This window comes from Dendrobates tinctorius, unplaced genomic scaffold (assembly GCF_039654945.1).
Source record: "Dendrobates tinctorius isolate UK_male_01 unplaced genomic scaffold, ASM3965494v1 ptg000044l, whole genome shotgun sequence".
NCBI lineage: Eukaryota > Metazoa > Chordata > Amphibia > Anura > Dendrobatidae > Dendrobates > Dendrobates tinctorius.
The window spans coordinates 16,590,676-16,606,313 of record NW_027361712.1 but is presented as its reverse complement, the minus strand read 5'-3'; the positions used below and the strand labels follow the sequence as shown (position 1 = coordinate 16,606,313).

Here is a 15,638-nt window from a genome sequence, read left to right as displayed (position 1 = left end):
TTGAAGGGTCTATATGATAGAAAATACCCAAAAGTGACACCATTCTAAAAACTGCACCCCTTAAGGTGCTCAAAACCACATTCAAGGAGCTAAATTAACCCTTCAGGTGCTTCACAGGAATTTTTTGAATTTTTAACTTTTTTTCACAAAAAAAATACTTCAGGTTCAATTTTTTTTATTTTACCAAGGGTAACAGGAGAAATTGGACTGCAAAAATTATTGTGCAATTTGTCCTGAGTACGCTGATACCTGATATGTGGGGGGGAACCACTGTTTCGGCGCATGGCAGAGCTCAGAAGGGAAGGAGCGCCGTTTGACTTTTACAATGCAAAATTGGCTGGAATTCAGATCGGACGCCATGTCACGTTTGGAGAGCCCCTGATGTACGTAAACAGTGGAAACCCCCCACGAGTGACCCCATTTTGGAAACTAGACCCCCCAAGGAACTTATCTAGATATGTGGTGAAAACTTTGAACCCACAAGGGCTTCACAGAAGTTTATAACGTATAGCGGTACAATTAAAAAATCATATTTTTTCCACAAAATGATCTTTTCACCCCCAATTTTTATTTTCCCAAGGGTAACAGGACCATAAAATTTATTGTGCAATTTGTCCTGAGTACGCTGATACCCCATGTGTGGGTGTAAACGACTATTTGGGCGCATGGCAGAGCTCGGAAGGGAAGCAGCGCCATTTGACTTTTTTGGCTGGAATTGAGATCGGACACCATGTCGCGTTTGGAAAGCCCCTGATGTACCAAAACAGTGGAATCCCCCCACAAATGACACCATTTTGGAAACTAGACCCCCCCAAGGAACTTATCTAGATGTGTGGTGAGAACTTTGAACCCCCAAGTGCTTCACAGAAGTTTATAACGCCCAGGCGTGAAAATAAAACTATCATATTTTTTTTCCACAAAAATGATATTTTTGCCCTCAATTTTTTATTTTCCTAAGGGCAACAGGAGAAATTGGCCCCCAAAAGTTGTTTTGCAAATTGTCCTGAGTAGGCTGATACCCCATATGAGGGGGTAAAACACTGTTTGGGTGCATGGCAGAGCTTGGAAGGAAAGGAGCACCATTTGACTTTTTCAACGCAGAATTGGCTGAAATTGAGATCAGACGCCATGTTGCGTTTGGAGAGCACCTGATGTGCGCAAATAGTGGAAACCCCCCAATTCTAACTCCAACCCTAACCCCAACACACCCCTAACCCTAGCCCTAACCCTAATGGGAAAATGGAAATAAATAAAATTAAAAAAATGTATTATTTTTCCCTTACTAAGGGGGTGATAACGGGGGGTTTGATTTACTATTTATGGCGGTATTTATATTTGGCAGCTGTCACACGCTAAAAGACGCTTTTTATTGTAAAAATAGTTTTGCATCACCACATATTGAGAGCTATAATTTTTCCATATTTTGACCCACCGAGTCATGTGAGGTCTTATTTTTTGCGGGACGAGTTGACGTTTTTATTGGTACCATTTTCGGGCATGTGAAATTTTGTGATCGCTTTTTATTTCGTTTTTTGGGACGCTGAATTTACAAAAACCAGCGTTTCATGAATTTCTTTTGGGTGGTGCGTTTACGCCGTTCCGCGTGCGATAAAATTGATAAAGCGGTTTTCTTCTTCGGGTCAGTACGGTTACAGCGATACCTCATTTATGTCTTTTTTTATGTTTTGGCGCTTTTATGCAAAATGAAAACAATTTTATATAAAAAATAATTATTTTTACATCGCTTTATTCTGCAAGCTATAACTTTTTTATTTTTTTGATGATGATGCTGTATGATGGCTCGTTTTTTGCGGGACAAGATGACGTTTTCAGCGGTACCATGGATATTTATATGCGTCTTTTTGATCGCGCGTTTTTGCACTTTTTGTTCGGCAGTATGATTTTTTTGCTTCGTTTTTTATTTTTTAAGGGGTTCGCTTAAGGGGTTAACTAATGGGACAGTTTTATAGGGCGGGTCGTTCCAAATATGTGTACTTTTATTGTTTTGGGTTTTTTTATTTCCAAAAATGAATTTATTGGGGAATATTTATTTATTTTTTTTAAATTTATTTAGCGATTTTTTTTTTTTTAAATTATTTTTACACTTTTTTTTTTTTTTTACTTTATTACAATGTTCCAGGGGGGACATAACTGTCATGTGACAGATCAGCGATCTGTCACACGGCACTGCTGCAGGCTTCCTCATGCCTTCGCTCTGCGGGCAGTGAGGAAGCCAGCTTCCTGCAGGCCCCCGGAGGTCCCCGCCGCCATATTGGATTCGGGGACCTGCAGGAAAGGAGCCCCCCGCAGCAGCGCTGCACATTGCGCTGCCGTGGGGGGCTCAGGGAAGCACGGAGGGAGCCCCCTCCCTGCCGATGCTTCCCTTTAACCCCTGGTACACTGCGATCGTGTTTGATCGCGGTGTACAAGGGGTTAACGTGTCGGGGGCGGACACATTGTGCCTGGTGTCAGCTATGATATTTAGCTGACACCCGGCCGCGATAAGCGGCGCTCACCACGTGGGCGCCGCTTATCGCTATGGCGTAATATTCCGTCCATGGTAATTAGGGCACATGGACGGAATATTACGTCCAATGAAGGAAAGGGGTTAAAAACAAATATTCCTCAATATAAAACTGCAGAGACTTTATACATTGTATAATTTAAAAAATTTGCAGATTCTAGAGAAATCCATGTGGCAAGGAACACGTCTGACAGGAACAAGTCTGACAAGCAATATTAGATGCTCCTGATCTTCAGGACCTCAGGTGGTATCGCACTGCATTAAAAACAGGCATGATTTGGTTGTGCAGATCACTGCATGGGCTCACTTCCATAAATCACTGTCTGTGAGCAATCCACAAATGCAAGTTAAAGATCTACCATGGAAAGAAGAAGCCATATATCAACATCCAGAAACATCGTCTTCTCTGATCCAAAGTTTATTTAAAATTAACTGAAGAAAAATGAAAAACTTTTGTGATCAGATGAAGCAAAACGTGAAATCCTTCCTGGAATTCACAGACACTATCTCCTGTGACTCAAGAGAAGATGGACAATAAAGCTTGTTCCGCGCACAGATCAAAAGCAGGCACTTCTGATGGTATGGGGTAGCATTAGCACCTATGGCATGGGCATCTTACACATGTGGAAAGGCACTATCAATGCTGAGATGGTTTTGTCATGATTTGCTTAGTTTGTGGAATTAGATAGTTCAGAGGTTAATCTGGACGGCCTCACTCTGGGATTCTGGGAGGCTTCTTATAGCCTCATTGTGTGGTCATTCCTCGTTGCTTATACTTTGACCCTTGGCCGAGTGTGTGTGACCCTGGTGTGTCTTGCCTGTGCCACTTTATGCTTGTTTGGTTTTGCTCTGGTTCTGTCCCTGTTATGATTTCTGCCTGTCTCTCCTGTACTGCGCTGCTATCTCAGTGTATGACTCATTGCTTACGTTCTGACTATTCTCTGCTCGCCCCTCCGGTACCGCGCCGCCCTCTCCGTGTATGACCCCCGCTTGTCCGACTTGAGTTCCTCTCTCCTCTACTCCAGGATCCCTGTAGTAGCATCCTGCACTCATCTCCAGCAGCAGGATGCTAAGCCCCGCCCCCTGTGGTCACATGATCGTAGGTCCTTGTGCTTCCTACTACCTTCAGCATCCCAGGTCCCGTCTGCCTGAGCTTTCCCTGCAATATCTGACCCCGGGCCCTTCCGCAGTGTGGGTGAGTCACCCTGCTCAGCCGTGGCAGTTTGCCGGCACTGACAGGATCCTGATAGGTTTTGGGACTACATATGCTCCCATGCTGACATTGTCTATTTCAGCAAAGTCCTTGTATATGTCAGCAAGACAATGCTAAACCACATACTGCATCCAACACAAGAGCATGGCTTCTCAGAAGAAGAGTTCAGGTGATGAACTGGCCACCTGTAGTTCACCAATAGAAAACATTAGGTGCCTTATGAAACAAAATTTCCAGCAAAACAGACCCACGACTGTAGAGCAGCAAGAATCCTACATCAGATAACAATGGGACAACATTATTTCCCAAACCTCCAGCAATTGGTCTCCTCATGTCCCAGACGTTTACAGATTGTTGTAAAAAGAAGAGGGGATGCTACAAAATGGTAGACATAGTTCGTCCAGTCCCAACTTTTTTTTAGATGTGTTGCTGCCATTAATTTCTAAATAAGTTCGTTTTTATTTCAAATGAAATGTATGTAAACATGTCTAATTTTTACCTTCTGGTCTGTGTTCTGTTGTGAATACAATATGGTTATAGGAAATTTTCAAATCATTACAGTTTTGCTTTTTGGGGATTTTACTCAGCGTTCCAACTTTTTTGAAATTGGGGTTGTATTATATAATGGTTAAAGTGGATTTGTCACAATATTTTATAACACAGACTGCATATGTTATTACATGTTTGAATTGAATAAAATTGAAAGTTTAAACTCAATCAACGTGCACTCAGCCTGATTGACAGCTCCTCAGTGTCCCTCCCCCCTTCTACTGATGACATCTCACAGTGCTCAGTACAAGCTGCAGCTTTCAGTCATGCTGGATGCATGGAGGTTGAATACTCTTGGAATCATGAGCTCTTTCACACTTTAGCTGTATTCAAAAAATACTTATTTTAATATAATTATACAGATATTCGAGAGAGAGAGAGAGATTTTTCAGCCGCCAGAACAGAGTTTAGGGTTAAATTTCCGGCTAAGTGAAGTCTTTCGGGCATGCGCAGTGAGAAGTGCGGATCCTGCCGCCCGAAAAAACGTTGCATGGTCCGTTCGGGCATGTCGGCGGACGTCAAAATTTTGGCGGATCCGCAAAAAAACGGATCCAACGGATGGCCATCCGTCAAGATCCGCCGGTAATATGGGAAAAAAAACGGATCTGCCAAGAAAAATGCCGGATCCGGTTTTTTTTGCAAAATGGCAGATTTTGACTGATGGACACAAACGGATGTGTGAAACAGGCCTTACAGCTCTATTTATGTGTATGTGGGACTCTCTTGACAAGTCCATTTAAAGCATTTTTATGCTGAAAATCCCTTGTACCACCTATCACATTCAATAAATATTTAACAATAAATACCAAAAATGTATGACCTATTTTTATATAGTAGTTTATTGGTCATTAGGAGCCATCCTAAAAGTTACCAATCAATGTATTATACTTCTTTCTTCAGGCCCTCCCTGTGGTCCAATTTCCTGCAATGACAAAATCACAAGTTTGCAAAGGAAGATCAAGATAGAAATTCAACAATTAAAGGAAAATTTGGCTATGGTAAGAGATAGTGGCAAACTGGAACACAATAGCACTGAGGGTATAGGCTGGAAGATGAGAAAATGTATTAGCTAAAAATGAAAAATGGCAACCAGTCGGATAAGCACTTCTATACTCTGTATGTTATGTCCTTCTCAGATTACTCTTTGGCTGCAGCTTCAGATTCCACAGATCGAGGACGGGAATAACTTTGGCGTTGCAGTTCAGGTGAGCCATGTGATCCTCGTACATGATGTAACACTGTAATTTATATTGAATGTTACCAAATTAGTGTTTTTCTGTTCTTAGGAAAAAGTATTTGAACTAATGACAAGTGTGAGGACCAAGATAGATGCATCTCATACTCAGATATCAAAGTAAGTGACATTTCTAAATGGCAAGCGCAAGCACCAACTTAACCTTGATATCACATACAGGTTATCTCATGCAGACAATCCTGTCCTCATACAGTCATAGATCATGGGGATAATATAGATGGGGTTCCTGCTTTGGGTCCCCTTCAATTAGCTGGTAGACTTAAAGAATAACTGCACTTTTAGGTAACTTTTCAGGATTAGCTGTCGTGTGAAAATATAAAGAATAACACTATTTCTAGAAATTAAATTACTTTTTTCTTCCATTTATATCAATTTTTACCATTGAGCTATAAACCTGAGCAGTTTCGCATTCTGCCTTTCTGCCTTGGCTGTGTTTTCTAAGCCAGATATGTGCTTGACTCAAAATGCTGCGGCGTTTTCAGATAAAAACTTATTTTAAAAGTTGCACTGGAGACTAGCCAGACAGGCAGGTCACCAGCGGTTTCTCCCCTCCCACTGGCCTGAATAGACAGGGCTCAGGACTAGTCTCCAATCGAGCACATCTGTGACATCACTGGCTGGCAACTGCAAAGGGAGCTGCCAACAGAGGATCTTGATGATTTGCGCACACAAGTACATCCAGCATAGCTGCACACTAATAATAACCTTATTGATAGCATGCCAAGGTGTGTGTTTGTATTTCTGAATGCGGTGAGGAGTGCATTTTTTTTTTTTATCTTAACTGCTCCTATGGCGAATAGAATAAGCATGACAGACTTCAAATCATTTCATTATTGCCTTCTTCAGATATCTTTCTGATCGAGGAGATGCAGTGGCCAAAGCGTCAAAAAGCCCTCATGTGGTAAGCCAAAGCATTGCTTGTCCTTAAAGGGAAGCTGTCATAGGAACATTTTAACGTTTTAATCTGGTTTTGCTTTTCATGCATTTTTAAAATAACTGGCTATATTTTTTTCACATTACAATATTTGTTGAAGAAAAACTAAATTAGTAATTTTGCAATTGTTATTGGGGATTTTTTTTCTTATACTTGTCACTACGTAATTTTCATACTTCCTGTTCTTTCAGGAAGCGTTTTCAGCAAGGCTACATATTATTAGAGGCAGAATTAATTATAGGTAATATCACACAGCTGGTAACAAAGCATCCACCACTCACAATTGGCAATGTCACACCTGTCCCCAATCCCTTCACTTCATAATAACCTTTAGACGCTTGAATACAAAGTATAGGGTAAGGGTCTGACGATTGTAGCTATGTACATGCGTTGTTTCCTGAAACAACAAAAAATGAACATCTACACCGCCACAGTGGCCAGTGTGAAAACTGCATGATTTCTATTTTTTAATACCGATTGTGAAATGGGAAAAAAAAACATTGTAAAAAATAATTACAAAATAAAAATGTGTTTTCTGATAATAGCTTCCTTTTAAAGGGAATAGAAAAAAATAACTAAAGGAAATATCATTATAAATAAATTCCTTAATACCTTTAATCAGCAATTAAAATGTTCGCCGTTTTGTTACCACTGACTGGAATCTGTCCTAGAATGCTTATAACAGCTGTCCCCAACCTGTGGCTCGCAGGCCCGTGATGTGTGACTCACAGATGTATGCCAGCTTGTTATATTACCACCAGTTCTAACAGTTATGAAGAGCAGGTCTCCAGATGGTGACTTTTGTGAGTAGCCCCACACAGAAGTGCAGATCTGAATGAGCAAATGCTGGTCTGGGGGGATTAGAGATAAATTACGGTAAGTACGGTGGGATGAAAATGGGATGATACTGCCAGTCACAAGAGGCGAAGTTTGCTGCAAATGCTTCATGCGAGAATACCAAATGAGAGTCTAGATGTAAATATACAGACTCTTTGTGATTTCTGTGGGAAAGCTTTGGTTATCATTATATTGATAATTGGGGCTTTGGGTGTCACTACTGTGAAAGAAGGAGCTGTAGGCAATTACTCAGGAGCTTCTGGAAGTTGTGTATGACCCTCCATCATAAACGAATGTGGCTTTCGAGGTAAGAAAGGTTGGGGGATCACTGGTTTATAGTTGCCTGTGAGCATGTGCCTGTGAGTTTATAGTTGCCTGTGAGCTCTGCCCCCCGCTCTGTTATGTTTGTGTTGTGTTCTCTTTTTTGCTCACCATAAATAATCTGGTCTAATATTGAAGAAAGCAGGGGTCCCGAGGTAAGAAGCTGCTCACACCTAGTTCACACTGTCTTTATGATTTAATAGTGGAGATATAGGCAGGGATGCTGAGGTAAGAAGAGGCTGCTCAGACTGCTGTCTACCCTGTCAATCTGATCTGATCCCTTGAGATACTAGGGATGCTGAGGTAGGAAGAAGCTGCTCACACCCTGTCTGATGTAATACTAAAGATACCAGGGGTGCACAGGAAAGAAGAGACTGCTGACACTGCTGTCTACTCTGTCATTCTGATCTAATAATGGAGATTGCAGGTATACTACTATGTCATTCTGATCCTATACTGGAGATAGCAGGTATGCTGGGGTTGGAAGAGTCTGTTCACAGTGCTGACAACCCTGTTGTTTTGATATAATATTGAAGATACCAGTGGTGCAGAGATGAGAAGAAGCTGTTCACACTGCTGTCCACCTTGTCTTTCTGATTTAATACTGCAGAAACTTGGGTGCTGAGGTAAGAAACAGTTGCTTACACTGCTGTCCACCTTGTCTTTCTGATTTAGTACTGTAGATACCAGAGGTGGTGAGTTAAAGAGAGGCTGTTCACCCTGACTTTCTGAATGCTGAATGACTGACTTGGAGATACTGTAACTTATACCATGTATTCATAAGCTATCTCCAGGTCATCACAGCATTGTATGCTCACAGGCACCTTTACAAATCTAGGACATATTTCTGTCAGTGTAAAAAGACAACAGTCATTTTAATTCTATAGTGATTACCTTCGTAGACAAAACAAATGTGATTTTCTAATTAAAGGTATCATGGAAATTATTTATAATGATTGGTCTTGACACTGTTATTTATTTCGATTCTATTAATGGAGAACCCCTCTAAGTAATTTTAAATTCTAAATTAACCAGATAAAACTGGTTTGTATCACTGACTGGTAACCAACTTACGATTTTACTTAAAAAATGCTTAGTCCCAATTAATTTGCACAGCACTGTATCACCATAACAGTTGTCTTGGTCCAAATAACGACGGAAGATTCTTTTGTCTTTTTTAGGGTGATTATCGAGCTCTAGTTCAGCAGCTGGATGAATCCCAGTATTCTGAGCTCCGAATCACAGCTTTGGAAATAAGGAACTTTTATGTGAGTATTGCAGGGGTGGGTTTTTGTCTGTCAGTAGGAGACAACGTGTTGGCAATTTGGCATGGGACCAAGCAGCTAATGCTCGCAGCATGTAAAAGTAACAGCTGATGAACAACTAATAGCTTTCTCTGCTCCTAATATCCCTACAATAGAACTATGGACTACAAAGAGATGAAAAGGGCAAGTAACAAATTGATAGTGCTATTTGTCTATCGAAAAAAAAGAGAATTCTCAATTTTTTTTTTAAATAAATGTGGGACACATGGTTAAATCTTAAACGTTTGGGTTTGTTAGAGTTGACGGTTCTAGTGATAGTTTCTCAGGAATAAATACTGACACAATCATTTATTTTTTTGCATAGAAAAAGCGTTACATAGTAAAGCGTAAAGAGAACCTGTCATGTAAAAACCTCTTATTAATACACAAATATGGGATTAATTCGCAGGATAATGGCATCCTGAACCTTCCCAGCAGCGGTGCTTAGACCCTGGTGCCGGGAAGAAATTACCTTTATTCCACTTGACAGCCTTTGGCCTTCAGTCATAGGGGTCTGGCTTCAGTCACAGCTCTATGCACAGTGAGCGGTGGCTATAATAGAGCCGGCTGTCAGTCTGTGCTCTATCTGCTTTACGACAAAAACATTGCTAAGGAAAGTGGTGCTTCAGTCCTCCACCAGTGAAGTCAGGAGAAGTGCCCAATTCATCAAAGCTATCAGACCAGAATTCTGATGTAAAAGCTTTGTAGGTGCAAAATTTAGGCACAACTTAAGAGTTGCGCCTAAATTTTGCGACTTTTGGTGTCTTCTCCTAGCTTCGCTGAAATGGGTGGAGCTGGGGGAGTGGTGGGGTAGGCACCACAGCTCGTCTTGAATTACCTGACTGAAGTCAGATTTGTGACGCAACCCATGGAGGTGCACGCCACTCTGCAGATGCTCCAGATTCATGAAGAGTCGTGCACCTCTTCATGAATTGGGAGCGACTGACTCCCCCCATGAGCAAGACCAGTGTGATCAATGCCAGTCGGGCCCTAAATCTTTTGTACTCTACAGGATTTCAACCTGATTGACTACTTCAAGATCATGCAGAAAATGCCATAAACATTAGTTTCTAGGTTTTGCGTTCCTATAAGTGCATTTATAGGAATAAATGATAGGTGTGCTCTACTATTGAGACAAAGAAATAGTGGGTAGGTGCCGCACCTGTCTCCCCATGCACTTCTCACTAATGTTTGATGGCTGCCATGTAGACAAGCAAATCATCAGTCCCTCATTAATTCAGCTAATTTTGAGAACGCTGTACTGTTTACTAGGTCCTATTAGTCAAACAGCAGGATACTTTTTCTTTTTTACTGGCTGCACTAATAGTACAGAGCATTTGTATTTGTATATATACTATGCTGTCCTTAACCAGTGTGACAATTGTTCAACTCTAACTAAAACTGAAAACTTTACCTAGGCAGATTACTTTTTTTTTTAACTCAAATAGATTTTTATTAAGAAGAACAACACAGTATTCATACAACAAGTGGTACAAGCATTTTTGATTTTCCCATAAACAACCCCCCCTCAACAATGCAAACTCACCCCACCCACAGCCCTTCCCCCTTTAGGCAGCTCGTATTATCCCTTTAACACCACCTGTACATGTATATAGAATTGCATTATACAACATCATCTGTTATAGCAGTGTAGACAAACAACCCACATATACATACCCCCGAGACTGTTCATTCACCTATCCACTCATCCCAATTCCATCCAAGGTGTCCACAGTTTGTCATACACCACCAGTTTTCCCCTTTTCTTGTAGACCCCCTTCTCCAGCTTAATGACATGGTTCACATAGGCAAGGTATTCTCCCCTTGAAGGTGGATTCTCCTTTATCCAATTCCTCGCTATTACCTTTCAAGCCTTATATAGTAATCTAGCAATTGCCACCTTCAGATTGTTTTTGACTTTTATCTCCTCCACATATCCCAGCAAGCAAACCACTGGCTCTCTTGGGACCACATACCTATAAGCCACTCCCACACGACTCAGGATCACTAATCTAAAAGCAGCCAATCTTGGACACATCCACAACATACAAAATAATCCAGCATTTTCGTTCTTACACCGGGGACACTCAGAGTTAGACCATAATCCAGCCCTATACATAACTTCCGGAGACCTACAGTATATGCTCTATGTAAATATAAAGCTGAGAGAGCCTATACGGCTCACTCAGTTACAGTTTTGGTATCCACTCCGGAATCGACTCCCACGTTTCATCATCCAAGTGACCCAGCTCTCTTTCCCACTTAGCCCTCGCATTGATCGGATATCCAAGTAAATGAGTATGTATTAGGTCTCTATATATAACGGAGATGACCCCCCTTGTAGACCCCCCACACACACACACATACTCCAACACAAGGTCGCCCTGGATTTTAAGGCAATCATCTCTGTTTTGAGCTCTGTACGCATGCCTCATCTGAGCATATTGATATTCCCCGGAGGGCTTAAGACCATATTCCGACTGCAGCCTGGAAAAAAATTTCAACTCCCGCTGCTCTAATATCTGAAAGACATACCGTATCCCCCTGGCCAGCCATTCCAACAAACATCCTAACGTCATAAACTCCGGAAGATTGTTATTATGCCATAACGGAGAGGACCTAGTGAGGTGACCCCCCAAATTTGTTTGATCCTTCCCCATATTTTATGTATCAGAAATAATGTTGGGTAGATTTTCCCAAGTGCCCCCAGGGACCCATCTTCCAAGCACTGTACCGCTGGTCTTCTCTTCGTCAGCCCCTCTATCAAATGCTGTACCACGCTGGAGGTCTCCTTATCCGCCCAACCCCTGAGATGCTGGCACTGGGCCGCAATAAAATAAATTTCAAGATTAGGCAAAGCCAATCCCCCCCTGAAGCGTCTCCAACCTAATACGCGGATGCTGCTTCCCCCATACCAAACTCCTAAATAAAGAGTTGATATGTTTAAATTTCCCACGGGGTATCCAAATAGGTGCATTGTGAAGTATATATAGTATCTTAGGCATCTGAATCATTTTGATGAGATTGACCCGGCCAACCACCGACAAGTGTAGCTTAGTCCAGGCACCCCATCTTCGCCTTGAAAACCCCCAGTGCAGGAGTCAGATTCTTATGCAGATAGTCTGTAACCGGCATAGAGACCCATATCCCTAAGTATTTACATTGATCTGCCACTTTATTCTGCCCTCGCCTATTGCGTCCCACCCCACATCATCCCCTATCAACCTTAAACAGAATTGATTTATTCCAGTTTATCACCAGCCCCGACCAGGATCCAAATTCCTCAATAAGCCACATGGCATTTCCCAGAGAAGTGTGTGGATCACCCAAGAACAATAGTATATCGTCTGCATAGAGCGCTATCTTTTCCTCTGTTGATCCATACCTGAACCCAGACACCTCGGTAGACTGTCGAATCTTTGCGGCCAGCGGTTCCACCGCCAAAGCAAACAAAAGAGGGGAGAATGGACACCCCTGTCTCATCCCTTTCTGCAACTTTATAGTTTGGGATAGGTCCCCATTCATCCTGATTTTTGCTAACAGTTGAGCATACAGCAGTTGAATCCATTACAGAAATTGCGGATCAAAGCCCAAACAGCGCAGAACCTGCCATAAATATTCCCACTCCACGCTATCAAAAGCCTTGTGAGCATCTAAGGATGTAATAACCCTCTGACCGCAGTTGTCGGCCTGCAACTGCACATTCATAAAAAGCCTTCTTAGGTTAACAGCCGTAGATCTGTCGGGCATAAAGCCGGATGTATCAACTTCGAGACAAAATCCGTCAGCCGGTTCGCTAATATCTTGGCCAGAAGCTTAACATCCGTTGTGAGCAAAGAGATTGGGCGATATGACTCAGGCTGCTGTAGATCTATATTCTCTTTCGGTATTACCAGTATTATGGCTTCTCTCATTGAAGCTGGCAAAGTCCCTCTACACTTAGCATCCTCCAATACCACTCTCAATCTGGGCACTAACACTTCCTCCATACCTTTCTAAATTTCAGCTGGTAACCCGTCTACTCCTGGCGCCTTCCCCCTTGACATTGACCCTAGTGCCCGGCTCAGCTCCTCGTCAGTGATAGCTGCCTCAAAGCTGTCAGCATCTCCTAGTTTAGGCAGCCTAAGTCCCTCCAAGAATGCCACAGTGTCTCCCACCGACACTCCCACCCGAGAGGAGTATAAATCCGCATAAAAACCCGTGAAGACCTTTAAAATGTCAGGGGTCTCTGACACCTTCGTGCCATTTCCTGAAACCAATGAATGCACAAACGAAGTACCCCTCTGGGCAGAAGCAATCAGCGACAGCATATGGCCCACCTTCTCCCCTTCTTGGTAATAAGCCAGTTGCTGAAACTTTCTTTTCCTCTCCGCCCTTTCCAAAAGAGTTTTATCCATATTGTTCTGAGCTTCCTTTAACCGTTTCCTTGCCTCTGGGGTACCAAGTAAAGCCATCTCATCTTCCGCTGCTCTCAGCCTTTCCGCCACTACTTTCTCTGCCTGTTTTACCTGCCTCTTACACCTACTGATATCCTTAAACAGCAAACATCTCAAATACACTTTTATGGCCTCCCATATAGTGGATATATCTGCACTCCCATCATTAAATTAAAAAATCTCCTCTACCTCCCGCTGTATACTCTCTAAATCCACACTATGCAGCCAATTAGGGTGTATTTTCCACTCTCCCCTGCACATGGCATGTGTCCCCGCTGGCCGCAGCTCCACCTCTATCGGACTGTGATCTGAAACAGCCCGTGGCAGGTACCTCACATCCCCCACCAACGTGTCCATCATTCCGTTGCCGAGCGCCTTATCTATTCTAGATAGGGCATCATGGGCAGGCGAATAACAAAAATATCCCCTCTCTCCAACATGTCACACTCTCCTTAAATCAATCATGCCAATTTCCCAAACATATGTACCAAATGCAGTAGCGTGACCTTCGGTCCTATTCTGAGTGTTTTTGTTCTTGTCCCAGAAATCATCACAAATATTACTAAGGTCCCCAATAATTAAGAGTGGCATCGACCCCCCCCCCCCACGTCTGACCAGCTCTGACACTTCCCTAATTTTCCTGCTGGAATAGGGAGGCGGAATGTACATGGCTGCCACACACATCAGCACACCAAACACTTTACAATTCACCCCAAGATATTGTCCGTCCACATGCACTCCCACTTCCTCATATTGTGCCCCCGCAGAGATCAGTACTGACACTCCCCTCGAATACCTAGAGAAGGTAGAATGATACGCTTTTTGTATCCAGTTCCTACGTAAAACGTCAACCTTCTCGTGCACCAAGTGTGTCTCAAGCAGGCATATCATTGAGGCCCTCTGATCTCGAGCATACTGTAAAACCGCCGCTCGTCTGGTCCTATCTGATAGGCCTCTTACATTCCAACTCAATATTTTAATACGGTCCCCCATCACACCGCTCATCATTCTTCAGAATATCCTCTCCCCTTAATACTAGCTGTCTAATCCCCCTACCCCCCACCCTTTTAAATCCCAACTCCCTCCCCTGTCCCCTCCATATCTAAAGCTTCTTCCTCTCATTGAGAGCGGGGCTCCTCTGCCCATTGCAAACACTCTCCTGTAGTTAATTATCCCTTCTCGCCTCCCGCCACCATTACATGAAACATTTCAATGCCAACAACAAAGTAAAGAGATTACAATATACATTCGCAGTGCACAATTTTAAATCCTCCTCCTCCCTCCATATTATCTATTACTGCACCCTCTGACCAAGCAAACAACATGGACATTCACAACGCTTCCAAAATTGAAAGCTGCACAAATAAAGAACAGGTATAAAAATATACACAATTCTCCTATTCCATATGTATATAAAAAAGATTTTCCCACGCATCCAGGTCACTGAGGAATCTCAGTCCCCTTTTGCTTGTATTTTCTTAGCATTAATGTCAATCCACTACCTAGGCAGATTACTTGGTGTTGTACGTTTCTTTTTTACTGACATGATTTCTTTCTTTTTTTCAGGCTACGCTATGTGATATCATTTTCAAAAATTACAGCAAGATTAAAAAACCTCGTGGAGACAGCAAGAGACTCGTCTACTAAACACATTTTCTGCGTATCTGTGTAGACATGACATTTGTCCCATAAAATATTTGCATAAGATGTAGATTTGCATTTTTTTGATTTCACAATTCATATGAAGTGAAATGCTTGGAAGCAAAAATCAATAAATACATCAATGGTTTGAGAACCGAGGTGTCAATATGATCCGTTCCAATAGATAAAATTTCACATTGTGTGACCACCTTCTGCCTTCAAGACAGCATCAAAGTATCAATATTCCTAGGTACACAGGCACACAGTTTTCAAAGGCAGGTTGCTGTAAATATCTTGGGAATACTAACCACAGATCTTCTGTGGATGGAAGGTTGCACAAATTCTTCTGTCTGTGCATGTAATCGTACACAGAGTTGATTATGTTGAGATAAGGACTCGGGGGGATCATCATTTCCAGGGCATGTTGTTGCTCTCTATGCTATCATAGTTCTTAATAACATTGGATGTTTGTTAGGGGGTCATTGTTTTGCTGCAGAATAAATGTTGAGCCTCCCTGATGGTACTGCATGGTGTACAAGCATCTGCCCGAATTTTTCGTTATTGACTCCATTAATCTTGATCAAATCCTCAACTCAATTTGCTTAAATGCGCCTCCAAACTTGC

At 42.3% G+C, this 15,638-nt stretch overlaps 1 protein-coding gene across 1 annotated transcript in view; it reads left to right on the top strand.

The window, feature by feature from the left end:
• PSME1 (proteasome activator subunit 1) overlaps nucleotides 1-15,168 on the top strand; it is a 28,166-nt gene extending 12,998 nt beyond the window's left edge. The window contains exons 6-11 of the mRNA XM_073575372.1: nucleotides 5,187-5,284; nucleotides 5,423-5,491; nucleotides 5,573-5,640; nucleotides 6,388-6,442; nucleotides 8,815-8,901; nucleotides 14,940-15,168. Of these exons, the coding sequence (XP_073431473.1) occupies nucleotides 5,187-5,284; nucleotides 5,423-5,491; nucleotides 5,573-5,640; nucleotides 6,388-6,442; nucleotides 8,815-8,901; nucleotides 14,940-15,020 (458 nt within the window). The 3' untranslated portion in view covers nucleotides 15,021-15,168. The remainder of the gene's footprint in view (nucleotides 1-5,186; nucleotides 5,285-5,422; nucleotides 5,492-5,572; nucleotides 5,641-6,387; nucleotides 6,443-8,814; nucleotides 8,902-14,939) is intronic.
• Nucleotides 15,169-15,638: the final 470 nt, after the last annotated feature.